Source organism: Diceros bicornis, chromosome 4 (assembly GCF_020826845.1).
Source record: "Diceros bicornis minor isolate mBicDic1 chromosome 4, mDicBic1.mat.cur, whole genome shotgun sequence".
Lineage (NCBI taxonomy): Eukaryota > Metazoa > Chordata > Mammalia > Perissodactyla > Rhinocerotidae > Diceros > Diceros bicornis.
This window is the reverse complement of record NC_080743.1, coordinates 42,962,344-42,983,991: the sequence shown is the minus strand read 5'-3', so window position 1 is coordinate 42,983,991 and position 21,648 is coordinate 42,962,344. Positions and strand designations below refer to the sequence as shown.

The window sequence follows — 21,648 nt, the reverse complement described above, 5'->3', positions numbered from 1 at the left end:
TTTGGCTGGGCCCTTCTGCTTGCATACGCGAAGACAGAGTTCCTGACCCTGCCTACTAATGGGCACCGGCTGCATCCCAGGGCCACTTTCCCCTCTGGTTTCCCCCTCCCTGCAGCCAGAAATACTTGAGCTACAAGGTATCCTCACCCCAGCAGGAAGCACCCAGCTCTGTCACCTTCAGCTGAGAACAGCCAGGCCCTGGCAGCATCCTGGATCCCCAGTGCCTGCCCAGAAGGGACCTGTGTTTGGCCTGGGCACCATGGGACCGGCTGGCAGGGGCAGCACCAAAACACACTTTATTTGGGGGCAGCCCTTTGGGGTCCACAAAGTGCTTTCGGGTTCTTCTCCTCATTTGAACCTCAGACCAGGTATTTTTAAACCAGTTCTAAAAATGAGGAGAAAACTGAGGTTCAGAGAGGTTAAATGATTGCCCAAGTTCACATGACTAGGCAGTAAGAAATCCAAGCCAATGACCTCAGTCCTCTTGCTCTGAATCCAAAGTGACTGTTGTTCCATAGATATGACACTTCTCAAGCAGCCCCTGCAGCGTGTGAAGCCCAGGAAAGTCCTGCTGAGATTCTCTGGCCTTTCTTTCTGGATACATCCTGGGCTTCTGGAAGGCAGGCGAGGGGCAGGGTTTTTTGTTTGTTTTTTGCTAAGTCTTGATTAAAGGCCTTGAACTATACATTCCATTTATAGCCCAGGGATCAGTTAGGGTTCTAACCTAGCCCCATCTCTTCAGAAGCCAAGGAGACCCTTCTGCTGAAAATATCTCCTCTGCTTAGCTAACTAACTGTAGTTATTAGATATACATTCCTCTGGCTAATACCAGTTAAGCCCCTAGAAAGCCAGCCATTAAATCTGGTCAGAATTTGCATTATTATGCCTTTGTTCATGCATTCAGTATTAACCTTTGACATGCATTTATTAAGCACTTGCTGTATGCCAGATGCCCTTAGGCACTGGAATGCATTGAGGTATACAGCACACTTCCTGCCACAGTTCATGGCAGGAAACAGACAAATGAACAGGCTCCCAGTCTGTGGGAACACAGGGGACGAAGGAACAAAGCCTGGGTGGGTCTCAGGGGCCTGGATCAGGCTGGAAAGGATTCTCAGAAGAGGTGACTTTTAAGTAGGGGCTTGAAGGCTGGTAGTGGGGGTTAAGGGCACAGAGAGGGATGACTGATACACTTGGGCACTTAGTTCTGGCCAAGTTTGCTTGATGCTAGTCCTGGCCCTATGACCCTGGTCCTATAAGTGCAGGGACCCCAGCTTTTAGGCAACACTGTCCAGTAAGATTTCTGTGATGATGTAAATGTTCTGTTTCTGTGCTATCCAACATGGTAGCTACATATGGCTATTGAGCCTTTGAAATGTGGCCAGTGTGACTGCAGAACTGAATGTTTACTTTTATTTCCTTGTAATTAATTTAAACTTAAATTGCTGCCCTATCAGACAGTGCAGCTCTACATGCTTCTCACCTTGGATCACATTCGAATCATTTGAAATGTCCTTTAAAATTTCTGATGCCTGGTACCTAAGCCTCACCCCTGTCGATTCTGTTGATCTAGGGTGGGGCTTGGGTATCAGTAGTTTTTGAAACAACCCAAGTGATTCTCAGGTGAGCCAGGGTTGACAATCACTGATCCAAAACTTTGTACACCACACTTTCAGTGGTGAGAAGGCTCCTCTTGTCACAGCTTGGCCAGAGTGTGTGTTTGGGCTATGCTGGGCCTTCCCAACACCCCTCTGCCCCTGGAAGGCTACATCCTTGGTCTCCTCTCCTCCCAGTAGGAAGATCAGGCCTGAAGGCCCCTCACACAACCTGCTGGCTCTCTCCCCCTGCCAGCCTTGCCCACTTCCCAGCCCAGAGACAGTGCTTATTCACCTTATTCAGGTCACCTGCTAGGACCTGGCCAGCTCCCTCCCCCGGATAGCAGGAGTCAGTAGTCAAGGAGCCTGGTCCTGGCAGGCCCCAGGGGCCCCTTGGACAGAGCCCAACCAGCCGTTCTCCCAGGCTGGGCTAGGCTGGGCTGGAGCAGGGGCCAGTGGCCAGGCCTGAGGTTTGGCTGGTTTCTGTCCGTTTTCCTATTAAACAGATATGCAGATGAATGTGTCTGGGACAGCAATAATGCAGGAGGTTCTGGTAACAAGGCTGGAACTTGGAGAGAACCCTCCTTCCCCATGTATCTTGGAAAAAGCTTTCTGAGCTGGGGCTCACCCAGCAGCTGCTGCCCGCCCACCCCCATCTTTGCCACCCACACCCCAAAAGCAACTTTTCCCATGACTCACACGTGGCAGCTTGTGCACTTCTTTTATTATTAAATATATAAGCAGCTTCCTATTTTTTAAATAGATATTTAAATGACTTTATATAAAATAATTCACCACTTCCAAGTATAAAAACAAAATCTCACAGTGTGTGAGCCAATGTTCCCTCTCGGCTTTCTCAGAAAAAAGAAAGGGTTTCTGGCAGGTAGCTGGGGGAGCCACCCAGAGGTGGCTCTGGGGCCCCTCCCACTCCTGTGTCACCAAGTGCCCACAAAGAGCTACTACAATGGGTTGAGTTTGATTTCTTGATTTTTAAAATACTATATGTTTAAGGCTAGGGGGTCGGGGAGAAATGCCTTTTTTCTGTGTTTTTTTTCCCTTCCACTTTTAAATACATATTTCCTAGCATCAAATATAGAGTCTGTGACTAGAAGAAGGAGCCCCACGGGAAAATTTCTCCGTTGCCCTTCCTTCAGCTGACAGCCACAGGGGAGGGGAGGCAAGGGCCAATGGACCCTCACTTTCAAGGGCAGGAAGGAAAGTTCATGGGCTCCAGCCCAGTGGCCAGGTAGGGCCACCCCAGGCAGCAGGAGAGGAGGGACACAGCAGCACAAAGGGATCAAGGACAATCGGCAGCCCTGTCACCTGCTGCCCAGCTCTCAGAGCCATGGCCATGGGCTGGCCCAGAAAGCTGAGGCCCTCAAGGCAGACTTAGAAGCTGACGCCTGGACCCTCCTGGTCCCTCTCCCACCCTGGCTTGCCAGGTCAGAGAGATGGTGGTAGTAGGGGGTGGGGTGAGACCTGGTGGCTATCACTGCCTACCGGGCTGCTGACAGGGACAACCCCCTCAGCCCCAGGCACCGGCTGGCAGCAGCCTTGTGGCTGTGGTTGGGGCAGGGGCCTGGTACCGGGAAGGAGATTGGGCTGGAGGTCAGGGGTACAGACGCCTTCCCCGACCTGAGGGGCTCACCCATAATTTCGAAGACCCATTTCAGTCAGAGCTCACCCTACAGCCTCTCTCTGTGTCTGTTTCTGCCCTCCCCTCCCTCTCTCCCTCCCACTAGTCACTTCCCTCTTGGGAATGTCAAAGTGCAAGATGCAGAAATCTGGGCGAACGATGCAGCCTAAAGACCAGCTCTGGCTGGTGGCCCAGGTTGTTCTCCCACCCTGATCTACGCCTGGGAGAGTAAGAGCCAGGTCAGCAGAAGGTCAGGGCTTAGGGGCTCCCTCAGTTGACAGACAGGTGAGGCCAGCTCAGGCACTCAGTGTAGGAGAATGGGGAGAGGCCGGAGGGGTGGGAGGACGGACGGATGTTCGCTCATGGGCAAGGACGGGGCAGGCTGTTCAGCAGGCAGGTTCAGTATTCACAGTGCAATGGCTTCCTTCATGAGGGGAGCCTCTGTGCAGCCTCCGGGAGAAGCTCTGGCAGGGCTGGAGGGAAGGTGGGGCAGAGGCCAGAGCCTGAACTTCCCCTTGGCATCACGAGCCAAGCCAGGCAGGTCCTGAGGGCAGGATTGGCCTCCCTTCTCTGCCTGGCAACCAGCAGAGGGCACGTAGGTGAGTGGAGGCTGTAGACGCCCTCTGGGCTGTCAGTGCCGACCAGCAGGCCCAGAGGCCTTCTCTTCCCATCTTTTGGGCTGCACACCTTTACAGGAAATCCAGCCGATGTTGTCCCCCGCTGCGAATATCATGCTGCTCTCTCTGGAGACAAGTCCCTGCTTGTCGGTGTTGGGATCCCTTGGCACCAGGCAGGTCCTCTGGGCACAAGCTCTTCCATTCCTCGGCGCCCACCCTGCTCTGCCACATCCCACAGGCCTCTGGGTCCCTGGCCCAGGTGGTGGCTTGGAGGGGAGTGGGAGGAGGACACAGCCTCTGAGGGGCAGAGGGTCCTCAGCCAGGCTTGCCAGCCTCCCTCAAGCGGATGGGAGCCTCCAGGGCCCACGATAAATATCAGCAGCATGGGGGGCATCCTCCAGCCCTCTCTTAGTCAGTCCACAGCCTGAGGGTCGAGGGCAGAGGGACCCCAGCCTGGCTGCTCTGGTCTAGTCTTGGCAGGCAGGAGTACTCATGGTGGGCAGGCCACATTCCCAGGAGAATGGCTGGGGAGGGGTGCTGGTGGACAACCCATATGTCTCCTCCCATGGAGAGACTGTCCTGTGCGCCCAGCTGTAGAGGAGAGAAAGAAAGGCTGGTCAGCCGAGTAGGAGTGGAGGGAGGGGTCGCTGAGGACATGGGTGGGGGAGGTGGAACGTTCCTGTGGGCTGTTGGTGGTGCTGCAGGCAGGACTTCCTCCCATCTTTCCCTCGCCAACCCAGCCACCCCAGACACCACAAGGGAACAGGCAGCTTTCTCTGGCAGCAGCCCAAGCCGCTGGACAGACTGGCCTCACCTCCTACCTCCTCCAGGGGAACCAGGGACCACAGGGAGAGGTAACGGGCCTGGCGGAGTTCTGAGCAGGCTGGGGGTTGGGGAGGTGTCACTGCTCGAGCAGAGGAGTCTGACAGGGAGGGAAGCAGGCACTTGAGTGTCTTTAGACCCCTCCTCAGGCAAGGCCATCTCAGTGGCCTTGGTCCAATGAACCAAAAGTGAATCCTGCTAACTCTAGCAAAGAAGAGGAATTTCTCCTTCCCACCTCCATACCATTTATCACAGAGGGTCATCACACATGACAGCAAGGCAGAGATAACTGAAGAGGAAGAATTAGAGGTGGTTCCAGGAAAGGAAACTCCTACCCTGCCATCTGGCATGCTAACCCCTAAGCAACCCAGCCTCCTCCCAGATGGGCCAAGGGACTTGCCTCCCCGCCTCATCCATGGGAGTCTGGGCCCTGCTCTCTCCCCACCCCTCCCCCATCTTTTCTCCTTGCCCGGCCTCCTCAGAACGCTTTGTTCCCAGAGCAGAAATCCCCTGGACTCCATCCAACAGTTTGACTTTGGACCTTGTGTGGAGCTTCCCTCCCTGTCTGTCCATAGGCCCTACTGGCAAAGCCCGGGATGGGTAGGAAGGAAAGATGGGACCATGGCTTCTGGCTCCCAGCCCATTCCCATGATCTGGAGGGGGAAGAAGGGAGAATCATAAACTGGACATGAGCCATGCTGGGTACAGCCGGGCCACAGGCCCTGCTGGGGTCAGGAAGGAAGAAGGACCAAGCAGGTAAGCTCCAGCCCGCTACCCCTATCTCCTGGTTGCTTGGAGTGGAGAGGCTGGTGTCCGTGTTTCCTTCCTGAGGGTCCTTCTCTCATCTCTCTCATCAGAGTGGCAGTCAGTCTGGGGTCTGGCTGTGCATCTCCCTGAGGCTCAGGTGCCTGGCCTGGAGACCACCCTAGGGCTGGACCTACTGATCCAAAGGAGGGTCTGGATGTGGCCCCTGCCCTGGGTTCCCTCTCCAAGTACAACTTAGATTGTAAGACTACAAGGGGAGCGGAGGAAGAGGAAAGTTTGGGAGGGCCTGAGAATAGGCGGGCAGGGAAAGGAGAGTGGGAGTGCAGAGATGGGGCAGAGGGCCAAGACCAAGGCAAGAGGCTGGCAACAGTCAGGGTGGTGCAGTACTGAGCCACAAAGTCCCCAGGGACCTCGGTCCATCCTCTGCTTACCAGTCCTGAGGGGGTCTGGGTCATCCTCACAGCCCTGCCAGTGTCCCATCTGACCCACTCACCCATCTGAGTCTACCCTACTGACAAAGTGGACCCCCAGATTCCAGATGTGTTACTTTTTCTCTTTTCTAAACAGGCTCCCCTGTTGTTGAGCATTTGCCAGATCCTTTATGTCTCTAGAAATGGCCCAGACCTGTCACTTCACACATGGGAAGGCCCTAAGGTGCTTGCTTGCATTTGGCATGGGGTGTGACTTGAACGGGTCACCAGCCAGCTAATAAGCAAATCAGTCAGGCAATCAGCCAGCTAGTGAATTAGCCAATCAGCTCACCAATTAACAACTAGCCAGTTAGGCAGTTACCAGCTAGTCAGTTGGTCAGTCAGAGTCACCCAGCCAGCTGGTCAGCCAGTCAGAGTCAATTAGTTAGCTGGTTAACTGGTCAGCCAGAAGGCTGGTCAGTTAGACAGCTGGCCAGGGTCAGTTGATCAGTCAGCCCTGAAGCCAGTCAGTCAACATTTATTGAGTTCTTGGCAAGTGTGGAGAAGCCCTCTCTGTATTAGAACCCGGAATAGAAAAAGAAATGCAAAAAAAATAGAAGACACAGTCCCTGCCCTCAAGGGGCTTACAGCCTTCTTAGGGGTGCAGAATGTGCATATACACATAAAATAAGAGTTTAAAATGTATAAAAACAACGTCCAAATAAGTGCAAGTTGATATAGCATTAACCAAATACAAAAGAGCAGAGTGGTATGAACTAAAGGAGCAACCAGAGGGTGGTGGGGACAATCAGGAAGCTTCCTGTGGGGTGATTGTGGGCTGAGGGACAGGAAGGGAGGAGGGCTGTGGGCCTCCTGGATTGGGGAGCCAGGTGAGAGGAGTAATAAGGGTCACATCTTTATCAACAATGTGGGTGAAGACATTTGAAGGCACTCATCGAGGTGCAGGAAGCACATGTGGGAGGGCTCAGAAGACAGAATTAGGATTTAAAACAGTTTCAGTAGGCTTGGGTGATGGGCAGAAACCAACAAAGTGGCTTTAACAAGGATGAATATAAACTCCTGCACTTTGGTTAAAAAAATTAAGTTGCCCAAGTACAAGATACTACAGTCTGGCTTGACAGAGGTTTATGGGAAATGGAACTAGGGGTTTTAATAGACCACAAGCTCTACATATGACAACAGACAATGCACTTGTAAAAAAAAATACTAATGCAGTCTTAATCTGTATGAATAGAAGAACACTGTCCAGATCAAGGGAGGTAACAGTCCCACTGTACTCTCAGCTGCTCAGACAACATCTGGAGCACTGTGTCCAGGGCTGGGTGCCACATTTCAGAGGGACACTGACAAACGAGTGTGTCCAAAGGAGGGCGACCAGGATGGTGAGGGGTCTGAAAACCATATCATATAAGGAATGTGTGAGGGACTGGGCCATTTAGCTTAGAGAATTCTTAAAGGGGACATAGATAACTGACTTGAAATATCGAGGGCTCCCATAAGGATAGGAGGGAGGACCAGTATGGAGGGGGCAGGGGCGCCTCACATGAGGAAGGGCTCCCTCACAGTGCTATTGGGCAGGGAGCTTTCTGGGACTGAGAGTGTATGACCAGAAGCTGTTTGACTCCCTGCCAGGGATGCAGAAAGGGGAGGCCCCTTTGGGGTGGGACTCCAGGCCAAATGACCTCTAAGAGCCCTTCCAAGACTACGGTTCTATGGCTCCATGAATCTAAAAGCAGGGAGGTAGAAATGATCTTAGCTTGGGGGAAGGGTCAAACCATGGTGTAAACAGAGGGGAAGCTGGCAAGAGATGTGTGTTAGGGACAGCTGCTGGAGGGGCTTGGGAGCCAAGTGGACAATGTTGGGTTTGAAGTGGTTGGTGATGCAGAGCTGCTGAAATTCCCCAGGAGGGTAAAGACCTTACACAAGAGGATTTTGGTTGCTCTGGGATGGAAGGTGGGGATAAGACTAGAAGCCCAATGCAGAAATAATAACCCAATGCAGAGGTAATAGTGCCTGGCCTCAGATAGGGTGGAGGGAATGGCGGGGCAGTGGGGAGACCTGAGGACCCAGAAGGGAGAGGGTTGGCTGGCCCTTGTGGTGCATGGGGAAGGGAGTAGGAGGGAGGGGAAGGAGTTAAGTGTGTGGGCCTCAGGGGAGATGGTGGCATCACCAGCAAGTTAGGGTGACTGGAAAGGGTGGAGCTAATTTAAGGAGTGGAGAGACATCCAAATGAGCGTCTTACCTTAAGATTCCCTTTACACTGGCAGCTCCACCTGTCTGTCCTCATCCTGGGTCAGGGGGCTGCAGGCAGAGCACAGGGCTGGCATAAGACTTCAGCAGGGGCCGGGGAGTGAGGGGACTCCCTATCTTTCCCCCCAACCCTCTGCCCCCAACATGTGCTCCAGCCCTCTCAGATTTTGAAGACATAGAACTGCCTAACCCTAAGAAGAAATCAGGAAAAATCCCAGATATCTAGGAAAGAAGAGACACCCTTCTTCCTCTCCACCCCGCGTCCTGTTCTCAGGTCCATTTCCTCAGAGCAAGTGGGAGAAAATCTCCCCAAATATAGAGGGGAAATAGACACCAAGGTAGGCCCCTAGTGCCTATCAGAGTTGTCCCCTCCACCTGCCCCCTGCAAAACTCACCTGCCCTCTGGTTGCTCCATGGGAAAATCCACTGTCTGAAGCTCTCGATGGCTCTGGGGACAGAAAAGAGCAGGCTCACTGAGGAGCTGGGGGACATGGCTTCCCTGGGAGTCAATGAGAGAGTTACCAAAGTCTCCCACAGCTACCGAGAAGTGGGGATCAGCTAGAGGGCCAGGGGAGCTTCCTGAGGACCTCTGCTGACGATGCCCTGTCTCCTTTCCACATGCAGGCTGTCTCCTATCCTGGGAGTGCAGGCTCTGGACCTCCAGTGAAGGCCCTGCCCTGACACTCACACAGCATCACTTTCCTCCTCTGTCTCCCCTCCCACCTGGGTTCTCATCTCGCTATAACCCAAAGATATTCTCTCCCACTCCCTTCTGCGCCAGTCCCTTCCCATTGACCTAACAGTCTGAGCCTTCCCCGTTCTTGAAGAACCCTCCATTTCAACCTCCCATCCTCTGTGCTCAGTCAGCCTCCTGTCTCTCAGCATGTGAAACACCCAGGCCAAACTGAGTCATCCTCCGACCTGCTCCTCCACCCAGGCTGTGCCACTGCCCCAACGAGATGCCTTCTTCTCCCTCATGGGGCTCTTCTTACCCGCCGTCTCCGCCTGTAGAACAGGAGGCCGCCGACGGCCAGCAGGACCAGGATGATGCTGGGCACCAGCAGGTGGAAGACAAACCCGGGCAGCTGGGGGTCGGAGGGTCCCACGTGCTGCCTCTCATGGCCTGCGTCAGTCAAAGGAATGGAGTTAAACCTGGCCGGAGGCCTGGCCACCCCCTCACTTGCTCGTCCTCCTTCCAGCTCTGCAGGGCTCCTCCGATCCCTGGTGCTCCTCTTGCCTTCCAGCTCCCCAAGGGGCAGCACATTGGGAAGCCTTGGCTGAGCAGAGAGGGTGGAAGGACTGCTGAGGCCTTGCATGCGCAGTGATGGGGTCCTGGCAGACCCTGGCTCCTGGCGGTCTCTGGGCGGGGCAGACGGATGGTCTGTCTTCTCAGATGTGTGACTCTGGGCCTGGCCAGTGGGTCTCACAGGGCCCACCTTGGGTAGTGGGGTGCCAGTTACATCCGCTGGTTGCTGGCCCTCTTCTGATCCGGAGGGTGCCGAAGATGCTGAGCGGAAGTCGCTGGGTCTGGTGGTCTCTGCCTGGACGCTGCCTCCTCCCGGCGTGGAGGAGGAAAGCTCTGCCCCTTGGGGTACAGGACCCTCACTAGCCTCTCCGGAGGCCTCTTCTAGGGCCCAGTTAGGGCCCAACACAGAGTTGGGAATGTCCTCCATCCCAGGGATGGGGGCCCCGACAGAGGAGTGGGGCTGAGGTGAACCTCCGGTGGGGCTGCCTTCGATGCCTGTGGTCTCAGACAACTCAAAGCTCTGGCAGGTGCTCCTGGGTGGTCGCTGCTTGGCACTGCCCGGGTCCACTGTGTGAACAGGCTGCTCACTGGGCAAGAGGGAGCTGCCCTCTGTCCCCTCAGAGTCAGCCCAAGTTAAGCTAGCCATAGGGGCCATGGAGGGGGCAAGGGGCTGCTGAGGGGAGACAGAGGCCAGGTCACTGCTAGGGGTGGCTTTGGGGTACAGGCAGTTGCAATCAGGCTTGGTCACCACATCTGAAAGAACCACAGAGAGAGGGAGAGAGAAAGACGGGGAGAAGATAGAGTCACCAGCCTCCAGCACAGCTTTCCCGGAGGGGGTCAAGAGGGGTCTGGGGGCCCCTTATCCCCTAACTCAGCCCTGGGGCTGAAGAGAGCACAGGGCTGAAGCCGATGCTCATGACACAGGCATTAGGCAGGGAAGGTGCAGACTGCAGGGTCTTTTGGGCAGAGAGCAAAGAGCAGGTTTAGATGCACAGACTGGGGGAAGACCAGAGAACAGCCCGTCTTGGGGTTCCAGCTGGCTAGACGCCAAGCCAAGGGGGAGCAGCAGCCAGCTAGGAGTTGAGCAGTGGCCTCCAGGACTAACACAAGACACTCTCAAGCCCCAAGGACACTGTGTCGGTTGGAAAGCAGCAAGGTGGTTTCATGCAGAGCCAGGGGCCATGCAGCCACAGCCACAGGTGGGAACAGGCTGGGCCTGGAATGTGGCCAAGGCTTGAGGCCTTGGGACTGAAGCAACAAGACTGGACTTGGCCATTTGCAGGTCGCAGGGCCTCAGCCCCTGCCTCGGGGAGCAAGGTTGAATGTAGGAGGGCACATGTGGCACAGGACGCAGAGACGAGGACACGTAGGGTACACATGTGTGCAGCTGGGCCAGCACTGGGAGAGTTTGAATGATGCTCAGACTTCGAATCCAGCCTTGTCCCTTGAGGGGACACTCAAGGCATCCTGGGTACTTCTGGAGCCAGGGTATCCTGGTGATCCGCAGCAGGGCTCCTGGAGAAGGGCCCTGACTCCCAGATGGAGCCTCTGCTCTCTCCATGGAACTCCCCAGGTGTTCGGCCAGCCTGCAGAGCCGGTGGGGAAAGCCTCCATGCCTACAGGGCTCTCCGAGAGGGGCCCCCTTTTCCATTCTCTAATCTCACAGCCACCAGCATGATGCTTCTTGATGCCTTGACATGCAGACAAATGTAGGTGTGCATGCACACACATGTCAGAAAAGACATGTGCCTAGGACCACCCAGAGGTACATGAAGCCACATATGTACACAAAACAAGCACATCTACACACACAGGAGCACAAGTAGCAGCCAGGCTGCCTCCCAGGGGTCCCTCCAGCCCCACATCTCACCTCCCAATCCCTGCTCAGTTCCATACTACCCCCACCCCACCCTCGCTCCCGCCCCTCCACTCCCAAGCTTGCTGGCATTTTCGGTGCTTACCTTGGCTGGAGCATTTAGCATAGTTGTTGCTGCAGTTCTTGCTGAAAATGTTCCAGTTGTTTTTAAGGAGATGCTGTGTTTCATTAAAGACATTCTTGATCTTCTCCAGCAACTGGAGGGCCGTCTCATTGAAAGTTCGGATACAGGCCTGGCAGGAAGGAGAACAGGGCCCCCTTTGGTGAGGATGAGCATTCCCCCCATGTCTCTAGCTTGTGTCTCAAACTCCCTTGGCTTTTCTCATACCTGTCTTCTTTTTCCCTTTCATTTTCTCCCTCTTCTCTCCCCTGGGTTTGCAGTAGAATCGGTCCTAAGGTCTTGAGATATGACATTTATTCACAGATCATTTAACACATATTTATGTGCCAGGCATATGGCAATTATCTGGGAATCATGCAATGAACAAGAGAGAGGAGGTCTTTGGCCAAGTTGGACCCTGAGTCCAGCAGGGCACTGGCATTAAACACTTTGTTACAATGTGGTGAGTCCTATGAAGAAGTACTGAATGATCTGAAAATGTATAATAAGGGAAACTAAATAAGGGCTCAGGGGAAATTTCCCCAAGGAACTGACTAAAAGATGAGCAAGAGTTAACCAGGAAAGGAAGCAGGGCTGGAGAGAGCTGTTCAGGCAGTGGGAACAGACTGTGCAAAGGTCCTGAGGCAGGAGAGAGCCTGAAATGTTGAAAGACTAAAAGAAGGCTAGAGTGGCGACAGTACTGCCATCTAGGAGGACAGTGGTGAGAGATGCAACTGAGAGAGGTCAGCAAGGGCCAGGTCTTGCAGGGCTTTGTTGGCCATGTCAACAACTGTTAACCTTATCCAGAGAGCAAAGAAAAAACATCTCAGTGGTTGTTGGAGAGGTGGGTGGTGGCACGACAAGACTCGAGTTTTAGAAAGATCATCCTGCTGTGGTATGGAAAATGGCCTGAAGCAGGCCCCGGGACTGTGGGTCCTTCTCTAGCATTGGTGTCTTGGAAGGAGGCCCAGGCTGCCCCAGCTGTGTCTGTTGAGCTGCTCTTTTCTGCACACGGGACCCAGGCTCTCACACCCACTGGAATTCTGAGAAGCTTGACATGCTCCTGGTTTCCCTCCCATCTCTTGCGCTGTTCCTTCTCAGGGTCCTTACCAGGCTCCCCTCCTCCACCCAACTTCTAAATGCTGGCATTCCTTGGGGCTCAGTCGTGGGCCCACCTCTCCTTTCACACCAGACAAGGCCATGCATGCCCATGGCTTCATCTACAGCCTCCTTGCTGATGAATTCCAAATAAATTTTTCCTTATGCTGCACAGGGAAGAACCGTGGGCTCTACTAGGCTATGAAGTCCTTGAAGGCATTGCTGTGTGCCCACGGCCTGTGCATAGCAGGCCCTTAATAAATGTTCACCAGATAAATGAAGGAGTGTATGAACGAGCAGACCCGGCTCAGCTCCCTCACTGACCAGCTAGGTGGCACTGGCCAAACGGACTATCCAGTTTGGGCTCATTTGCTCATCTGTAAAGTCAAACAACAGTTTCTCCAGCCTCTCCGTCAGGCCCATTGTAAGAAAGAGGTAACCTCTGTCTCCCTCATACCTCACCTCATCCTTCACAGAGGAAACAGGGACCGTCAGAGCCAAGGTCCTGATGCCCGCCTGTCTCAACAGGGGACCAGGGGACGTGCCTTCCCTCCTCGGGAGCTCTGAGTCCCTTTCCTGCTGTCTTCTCAGGAGACTCTTGCTGTGGGCTAGCTCCTCCAGCTTCACCAGCTCCCTCCCGCCCTCCTGGAGTAGGTAGGGTGGGTGGCTTGTTAAAATGCAGATTCCTGGGCCCATCTGCAGACCCAGGGAGTCAGACTCTCTAGGGGTGCACACTGGGAATCTGCATTTTAAACAAGCTCCCCAGTGATTTTTATGAATCCTAACACTGGAAAACCACAGATTTAATACCTCTTTTATTAAAAAATGTTTCCTCCCTTAATCCTACACTCCCTCTGGCTGTCTCTCTGAGCCCTTTTGGAGCCCAATTCCTCCAGTGTTGTCTCCATTTCCTCTCTTTCTGTTCGCCCTGATCTGGCACCTGCCTCCAATTAGCAACCTCCATATTGTTAAATCCAGCAGACACTTTATCTTGCTTGACTTTTCAACCCCGTTAGAGAAAGTTACCTGCTCTTTCCATCTTGAAACACTCTTTTTCACGGGCCCAGTGATGCCACACTCTCCCAGTTTTCTTTCTATCTCTCAGGCTGCTCCTCTCAGTCCCTTGCCAGGTCCCCCTCCTCTGCCTGACTCCTAAATGCTTGGCTTCCTGGGCCTGTTTCTCCTCTCATGGGCAATGTTATACAGTCCTCTGGCTTCACAGATGGACTCCTGCTGGTCTCCCAGCCTCCACTGCTGCTCCCTACAGTCCTCTCTCTGCACTGCACCAGAATGGTCTCACAGTGTAAATTAGATTAGGTCACTCGCCCGTTCACCATAGCGTCCCTCGCACTTGAGACAAAATCCCACATGTTTAAGACCCCGGGTGACCTGGCTCCTGCCTCCTCGCTTCTCTCCCCTTCACTTCCATGCCTTGGCCATGTGACCACCCTTTGGGTCCCTGAATGTGCACGGTCCTGCTGACCTTAGGATTTTGTGCATAGCATTCCCTGTTCTGGAATGGTCTGACTGGCCTTATTGTTTCCTAACTCTTACTCATCTTGGGACCTCAATATTTTCTTACTCAGAAGGCTTCCCTGCCTTCTTCTCTTTTAAACTAGAGCCCCGTTTCTCTCTCAGCCCCATGTGGTTCTCCTTCAAGGCTCCCTCCCTCACCTACTTCAGGTCGCCCCTTCCCTGGCTTACTCTTCTGCAAAGCAGTTACTGCCAGCCTGCATACAACGTATTTTACTTATATATTTTGTTAACTGTCTCACCACCCCCAACTGTAAGCTCCACGAATCTGGAGATTTTCGTTTATTTTGATCACAGCTGTTTCCCAGTGTCTACAACAGTACCTGGTACACAATAGGCACTCGTCAGTTATTTGTTGAATGAATAGTCCCTATGGTTTGTAATTCTATTTACAAACCAAACCAAACTGTGTCATTGTTTGTTTAATGGCTGCCAACCTCGCTTAATCACAGTATAAGCTCCAGGAGGGTGGGAACCATGTAGTTCTCGCTCACGAAGACATCGTCAAGGCCTAGCACTGTGCCTCCTGCATAGTGAGTCCTTAGCAAAGGTTTGTGGAATGAATAAATAAATGAGAGAGTGCGTGAACAGTGACATGGGGTGAGGCAAGTGAATGGACTCTGTGCACATGGGCAGGATGGTACCACCACAGCTGCCCTCTGCCCTTACTCAGTGTCCCACTGCCAGGACCCTCCTACCTTGTCCTGCTCTTCATAGTCCTTGGTGAAGCAGCTCTTCAGCCTCAGAGAGAGTTCCTGGAGCTGCATGGTGACATTGGCATTGCGGGTGTTGTCTTTGAAGCGCATGGTGTCCTCCATTATGTCTTGCACCAGGGGAAATGCCTTCTTAAGGTAACACACAGGATCTTTCTGTAAAACGAGAACCTGGAGTTTACGGTCTGGCCGCTGCAGCCTGGGAACCCATGTTGTGTACCAGATGCCCCCCATCCCAGGTGGATGGAGGGCTGCAGCCTGCCCCACCCCCACCCCTACCCCTGAGGGGTGGGGCCACACCACGCCAGCACTAAGGAGAACGCTGCCCTCAGCTGGTCTTTCATCCTCTCTCTTTGGGATCTGACACTGCTAGGGATCGGAGTAGAGGGAAGGAAACGCAGATTCTGAGTAGAGAGATCTTTGGATTTCTGGAAGATGAAGATTTAATCAGAGTGGGGGTGCACAGGGAGGGAGGGTTCTAGGGGACTTCTCTCTGGGTCTCTGTCTCTCTTTTGGCTTGCTTTCACAAAAAGTCCTTTACCATATGGCTCCTTCTAATCCTTTAGGCCATAGGGGGACTGGGGACCACCTCAGGGTGCCAAGAATAACCTCAGTGTTTTGTCTCCCTAAGGAGATGGTGGTTGCCTCAGCGGAAACTCTACTTTAATCCTGTATTCCTAGCATCTGGTCCAAAAGTTTCCTAGTAAATGCTCGTTAAGGCGTGAGTGAGTGAGTGAATGAAATCCTGAGGCTTTCTTTGGACTGTGAGGTGGTCTCCAGCTCCAAGAGAAGTGTGTATGGGTCAGGTGTGCAGAAGCTCAGAGATGAGAGCATCTTCTGGGCATCATGGGGGCATAAAGATAAGTAGATGTGGAATAAGGGCTGGGGTGGGGGCAGTTGGAAAGGCATTACAAGTATCAGGAAGAGCTTGTGCAAAGGCTTGAAGGCAGGAAGGATCAGGGAATAGGGGTATGGGTTGAGTTGTGTGATGGAGACTGGAGCTTGTAAACCCCAGGCTAAACAACCTGGGCTTTCTCCTGGAGTGAGGGGCCCCTGACAGGTTTGGGGGAGAGAAATGAAGGTAACAAGCTGGGGGTTCCAAGAGCTCCCCCTAGTGGCGGTATGAGGCGTGCACTGGAAGCAGGGAGGCCATTTAGGAGGCTCTTAAACCGATGGGGTGGGGTTGGGGTAGAATCCAGAGCTGCTGGGAGGCAGAAGCAGCAACATTTGGTGTCTGGTTGGGTGTGGGGTAGGAGAAGAGGGAAAGGGCTGGACTGACTCCCTGGCTGCTGGTCTGTCTGCTGGATGGAGTTGTCATCCTTAAGCAAAGCATGTGACCCAGAAGTATTGGTTTGCCTCAGGCCCTAGAGCCAACCTGCCTGGGTTCAGATCAGGCCTCCACCACTTACTAGCTATGCTCCCTTAACCTTTCTGAGGACAATAAACAAGATTGGTATACCACATACTGGTACTGTCAGGATGAAATACGAAAAGTGCCTGGCACATCATGCTAAGACCTTGATATGTGCCAGGCCAGGAGAAGGGAACAGCAGGGGATTTGAGCCTGGACCCTGACACCCCAGACTTGAGCACCCAGGGATCCTCACCCCCTCACCCTGCCCAGCTCTGGGATTTTTCCTGCCTTCATGCTCTCACAAATACCCACCCTGGAAAGTGCACAGAGGCTGGCACACGGGCCTTGTAAATAGCCATAACTCACCAACTGCTCCTGGTCTACAAACTCAAAGGTAATTTGGCACGAGGTCTGCATCTGACTGTCAATCTGTAAGAGAGAGCAGGCCAGTGGTGGCTGAGCTTGCCTAAGAAGGGGGACGAGAGTTTCTGGGTGGATCAGGGTTTGATCCTCATCTACCTTCCCCCAAACCACACCTGGAAAGACAGGGCCAAGGCTAGGGGAAGATCTGTGCCTTACACATGCCCAGGGGAGGGCTATAGAAGAACAAGAAGTCTCCTTCTTCTACCTCCCACTCCATGAAATCTGACAGATGACAGCTTGTTATAAGGAAGAGCTATCTAATAGAGGATATAGGACATAATCTCCTGTGTAGGGTAGTGAGCTCCCTGTCCCGGAAGGAATTCAAGAAGAGGCTAGACAAGCTCTGGGAATTCAGGATCTGTAGAGGCTAGGGCTGGATGCCCTTAAAGCCCTTGTTGGCCCCCAGAGCAGTGGTTCTGTGATTCTAAGCCTCAGAAAATGCTGTGGCTTTTGGTCTACCTTGGGTTGCTGCACCAGCTACATGCAGGAGGAAAAGTGTAGGGGTAAGAAAGGCAGGAGGCCCAGCTTGCTGGCTCCAAGCTCAGGGCCCTGGAGTTAGCTTTAGCCAGTGGTGCCCCATCCTGCCTGGCTGGCCAGGGGGATGGTAAATTCTCTTCTGAGCAGGATAGCAACCACGACAGTAACCTGATTGCCTGGCTGAACCACGTTTGGAATTGTTGATGACTCTGCCAGCCCTATTAGAATGAGGAACGGGCTCCTTCATGGCCTGGGTGAGCAGGCCATCCCAGCCCCAGGGCTCGGGCAAGAGCCAGGGAAGTGAGGGTGGAGGGCTGGGAGTCAGGCAGGAACCTCCCCTCCAACTCTGGCTTAGGCTCTGGTGCCAGGCTGGCGGTACATCTGGGAGTCAACAGCTGGAGGCAACATCTGGACACAGCAGGCAGGCTGGGCTGGCTCCTCAGAGGAAGCATCCTGCTGAGGGAGAGCAGGCCTTGCAAGCCTCTCAGAGTCCACGGTTGACATTCCAGGCAATCATTAACCCAGGCAACCAGCTGGAAGCCCACCCTGTCTACTGCCTGCATGGGAGTCAGAGAGGGCTTCAGAGTTGGGGGGTCAGAGGCCGTGACCTTGAAAAGGTCAACGAGGAAAGCATCAGTGGAGCTAGGTGGGAGCCATGAGCCATGTCCTACATAGCCCTATTTCTCTGCCTGGAACTCCTCTCTTTGACCCTGCCCGCTGGCTCCTGCCTCAGTTTCCCCAGTGGGAAGTAGGTAGGGTAGGCATGACCACACACTCACCAGTTCCTGCAGGATATGCAGGTGTCCATTCCCAATCATGTGGCTACACTGCTTCGACGCCTCCTCGGTAATACTCCTGCTCACCAGGAGACAGACCAGCAGCAGCCAGGGGCACAGCCATGTCTGTGATAGAGAGGGTATCATTTCTCCCCAGCTCTCACTCTCCCCAGAAATCCCCATGCCCCACTGAGGATGGAAAAACAAGGACCTCATACCTACAATGCTACAGGCTCTGCCCCTCACCCCAGGATGCAGCATTCCCCAAATCCAGCTTTCTCAGGATTTCTTAAGAGCCACGGCACAAACTTGCTCTCCCTCGACAACAAACCAAATGTTGTCTCCTCCAAGAAGCCTTCCCAGGTTAACCCAGGCCAAGCCTTACTACACATTGAACTTCTAATGAGGACATGGGACGTGTGCCTACCAGTCGAAATTCCAATTACACAGGAAACTCCTTGAGTGCAGGTCTTGCATCTACCCATTATTCTGTCCCTGCAACATTAAACACTGAGCCAGGCATCTTGTGAGCTGCACACTCCTCTCAAGTTCATGTTCATGTACCAGCTTCCAGACTTCAAGCCAGAGACATTTCCCCTGGGCCCAGCCCTTCCTCCCGCCCTATTCCACACAGGTCTGGCTCTGCTACTGGAAAAACCAGGGGCTCAAACTCAGTTTCACTGGGAACCTATCCCACACCAGAGACCTTTGGAAACCCAAAGGACCTTTTGGAGGACCTTTTGGTATGTGTGTTAAAAGGAGCCCAACCAATTAATCAGAGGCAGCAGTGCCAGCTCTAGACCATCCCTGGCTGGCACGTGCCTAGCAGAGGCCCATCAGTCTTTTCAGCCAGCCAGCTCTTACCATGGCAAGGGAGTTTTCTGAGCTCTCTCCCCTCTTTCAGCACCTACATGGCCCAATAGCTGCTCACCCCCAGAGTGATGGGCCTGGCTCTGGACCCCTGTCATCTCTCCCTCCTCCTCACTGACATCCCCTTAGCCTTAGGTCTCCAGTTCTTGAGCCAGATGCAGAGAAAGTCACTTGGGCTTTCTTTTCCCAGCTGGAGGTGGCCTCCTGGCAGCTGATGCCCCCAGATTCAGGGAAATGCTGTCAGGGTGGGGTGAGGGCTGGCACCTTCCTGGGCTCTGTGCTCTGCATCAGTAAGATGATGAGATAAATACGCGAACAAATAGCACGTTGGAAAAACAGGGAGGCTGTCAAACAGTCCAAAACAACATGCTGATTTACATATAACTAAAAGCCCAAATGTTTGCCAGCTCTTACCAGGGAGGAGAGGCCCTGGCTGGGCAACCAGGAGTGTTGCAGGGAGGAGGGGCCTCAGCGAGGCCCTGAAAGATGGGGAGAAGTTGATGGCAGAAAGAGGGAGGGGGAGGCTTGAGGGGAAGAGGCACAGGATGGCCCAGTGCTATTCAACACAGGGATGTGATGAGGGTCCTGGCCTGACCTGGGGGACAGAGAGCATGGAAAAGGAAGCACAGTCGTGGGGGGAACTTTAGGCTCTGTTGGGCAGTTGAGGAGGTAGCCCTAGGTGGGAATGGCTGCCCAGGCTCTCAGGAACCTCCAGATCACGGCCCATTGAAGGAAACTGGGCCATGCAGAAGGTATGTCTCTGCCCCAGGCTGGCTGCCACTGAGGCTCTGTACTCACAGTGTAAGTGGCATCAAGAAAAGGGCCCGTGGGGAAGGGGCTGGTCAGGAAGACAACCTTGCCACAGGCGCTTCATAATTTGATGTTTGAAGACAGCAAGGTCAGGGCGATGCTTAACCCCAGGGGCTGCCTGGCTTTTGGAGCTATTTCAGGCATCGGTGTGGGGAGAGTGCAGCCACTACGTGGGAGGCTGACTTCGAAGGTGGCCAAAGGGGACCACCCCATCACCTGGGGCTCCAGTTTTGCCTCAGAGGAGGACCTGGACAGGCACCCAAGGGTTAACACTCTAGCTTGCATCTGGCTGGGCTGGCTCTTCTCCCCTCTCCTTTCTTCCTCCCACCCACCAGCCTTGGCCTCTGGGGCAGCCAGGAAGGAATCTCTGCTGCAGGCTCAGAGAGATGCTGGGGCATCTCAGGCCCGCTGTCCATCCTCACCTGCCTCCCATCCTGTTCCATCTTCCCCATCAACAAAGTCCCTGGGGAGACCTTGGCATGCATGGACCCTTGGGCTGCCCCAGTCTAAAACCAGCCCTCTCTTCTTCCCACCTTTCCTTTCCTCATGGTCTCACCTCCAGCCCCCTTTTTATCTTTGTCTTGTTGCCTATCAGTTTACCCTTCCTGATTTCCCCTCTCAACCCTATCTCCCCTCTCTCAGCTGGGCTCTTCCTCCCCTATGGATCTGCTCTTCCCTCTCCCTCTCACCCTACCTGCAACCCTCTACCTTACCCTCCAAATATTTTCCTCTTCTATCCGGCTGGGTTTCTCCTCCCATTCTCCTCCAGGGATCCCAGAAGCAAACCCATGGGGAGACCACTCACTGTTCATTAACAGTGCCACCCTGCACTTTCTAGAAGCTGCAGCAGCTACTGCCTACTGTTGGCACAGGATATTCCCCATGCAGTCCTAAGCAGCCCCCAGCCCCTGTCGACAGCTCTGCACCACCAAACCCTCTTTCCACCTTCCTCTACCACCAGCAAGCCCAGGATCTCCCCAACAGACTGAACCAGATTTTGCAACAAAAAGATTTAACTCTGGGATCTGGTCCCCTGCAAACAGACTTGATCCAGCCACCAGAGTCCCCAACAGCTCCTGCCTGTGAGCTGGAACAAGTAGTGGCTTGCCGCTCTCCTTCCTCCTGCCAGCAGGTTCCTGGGCACAGACCTTGGCGGTCTACAAGCTGGATGACGCCTGAACTTTCCTCATCCAGAAGTGCCCACTCCCCAGCAGGGCCTGGAAGTCTGTGGGAGGCTATTGAGGAAGATGCCCACCGGCAAAGGCATCCCACTCAGGGCACAGCCCTTCCGCCTGTCGCTTGGCAGTGGTCGGTCAGAAGGGAAAAAGGCAGGAACCCCTTGTCTGACGCGGAGCCTCTGCCCGCAGCTGCGAACCCTCTGTCCTGCCAGGGGGTAGCTCAGTGTGCCCCTCCGTGCAATGGGGTGAGCACCCTTTCCTTTTCCAGGGAAGTGCCACAGCCCCGGGAGTAGCTGCACGGTCCCCACCGGCCTCAGCCCGAGCGCACTCAGCGCCTCGGGCAGTCCGCACGCAAAGATGGGAAGGAAACCGGAGCCCGCGGCCGCAGCGGGAGAGCCTCGGCAGGCGGCAGTGGGTTCCGAGGAGCCGCACCGGCCGCGCTCCCTCCCCAGTCGGGCCGGGCCCCGCGCCGCGGCCGCCGCTTACCGTGGGAGGGCAGCGCCCGGCGGCGCCCCGCGCGGTCATGCGGGCAGCTGGGTCCCGGCCCGGCGCGTCGGCCGCCCTCGTTCGCTCCTTCGCTGGCTGCTGCCGAGTCCGCGCCCCGGCCAAGGGCCGCGCTGCCGTCCCGGGAGTGCGGAGAGTCGGGCGGCGGCGCCGAGAGAACCCAGGCAAACTTTCACTTTCCCCGAGCCCGACTCCACTGGCCAGCTCCTCGGCACAGCCTTTTAAGCGGACTTGTGGGGCATGTGGTTTATGGGAAATCACCCTGGACAGGCGCCAGACACACACACACACACATACACACACACGCGCGCGCGCGCGCGCACTGACACAGACCCACACTCCAGAGGCCCACTGAACCGCCTCCCCTCCCCCACCCCTCCGGCTGGTCTTCCCCGCCTGTCGTCCCAGTCGCCCTGTTTTCCGTGCTCAATTCCGAAGCCTTCAGAAAAGGAACGCGGGCTCCCCCGCCTCCCCGCTTCCACGAGCCGGTTTGGACAGAGCCTTTCCTTTCCTTCCGCCCTCTCCAGGCGGATCCCGTGCTCCCTCTCTTTCTAATATATTCGCCTCGAGGGAC

The 21,648-nt window shown here is 54.6% G+C and overlaps 1 protein-coding gene across 3 annotated transcripts; it reads right to left on the bottom strand.

The window, feature by feature from the left end:
* Positions 1-2,297: 2,297 nt before the first annotated feature.
* CSF1 (colony stimulating factor 1) lies at positions 2,298-21,350 on the bottom strand. Of its 3 annotated transcripts, none has more exons than XM_058538736.1 (9): positions 21,057-21,350; positions 17,716-17,838; positions 16,403-16,465; positions 14,668-14,838; positions 11,324-11,471; positions 9,109-10,115; positions 8,512-8,564; positions 8,109-8,167; positions 2,298-4,439 (listed from the first exon to the last, which is right to left on the bottom strand). In XM_058538736.1, exons 1-8 carry the CDS (start codon positions 21,093-21,095, stop codon positions 8,122-8,124), a joined length of 1,650 nt encoding a protein of 549 aa, XP_058394719.1. In that variant the 5' UTR covers positions 21,096-21,350; the 3' UTR covers positions 2,298-4,439; positions 8,109-8,121. The 3 variants fall into 3 exon arrangements, with proteins under 3 accessions (XP_058394719.1, XP_058394720.1, XP_058394718.1); XM_058538737.1 differs by having other exon boundaries at positions 9,109-9,239; positions 21,057-21,273; XM_058538735.1 differs by lacking the exon at positions 16,403-16,465 and having other exon boundaries at positions 21,057-21,273.
* Positions 21,351-21,648: the final 298 nt, after the last annotated feature.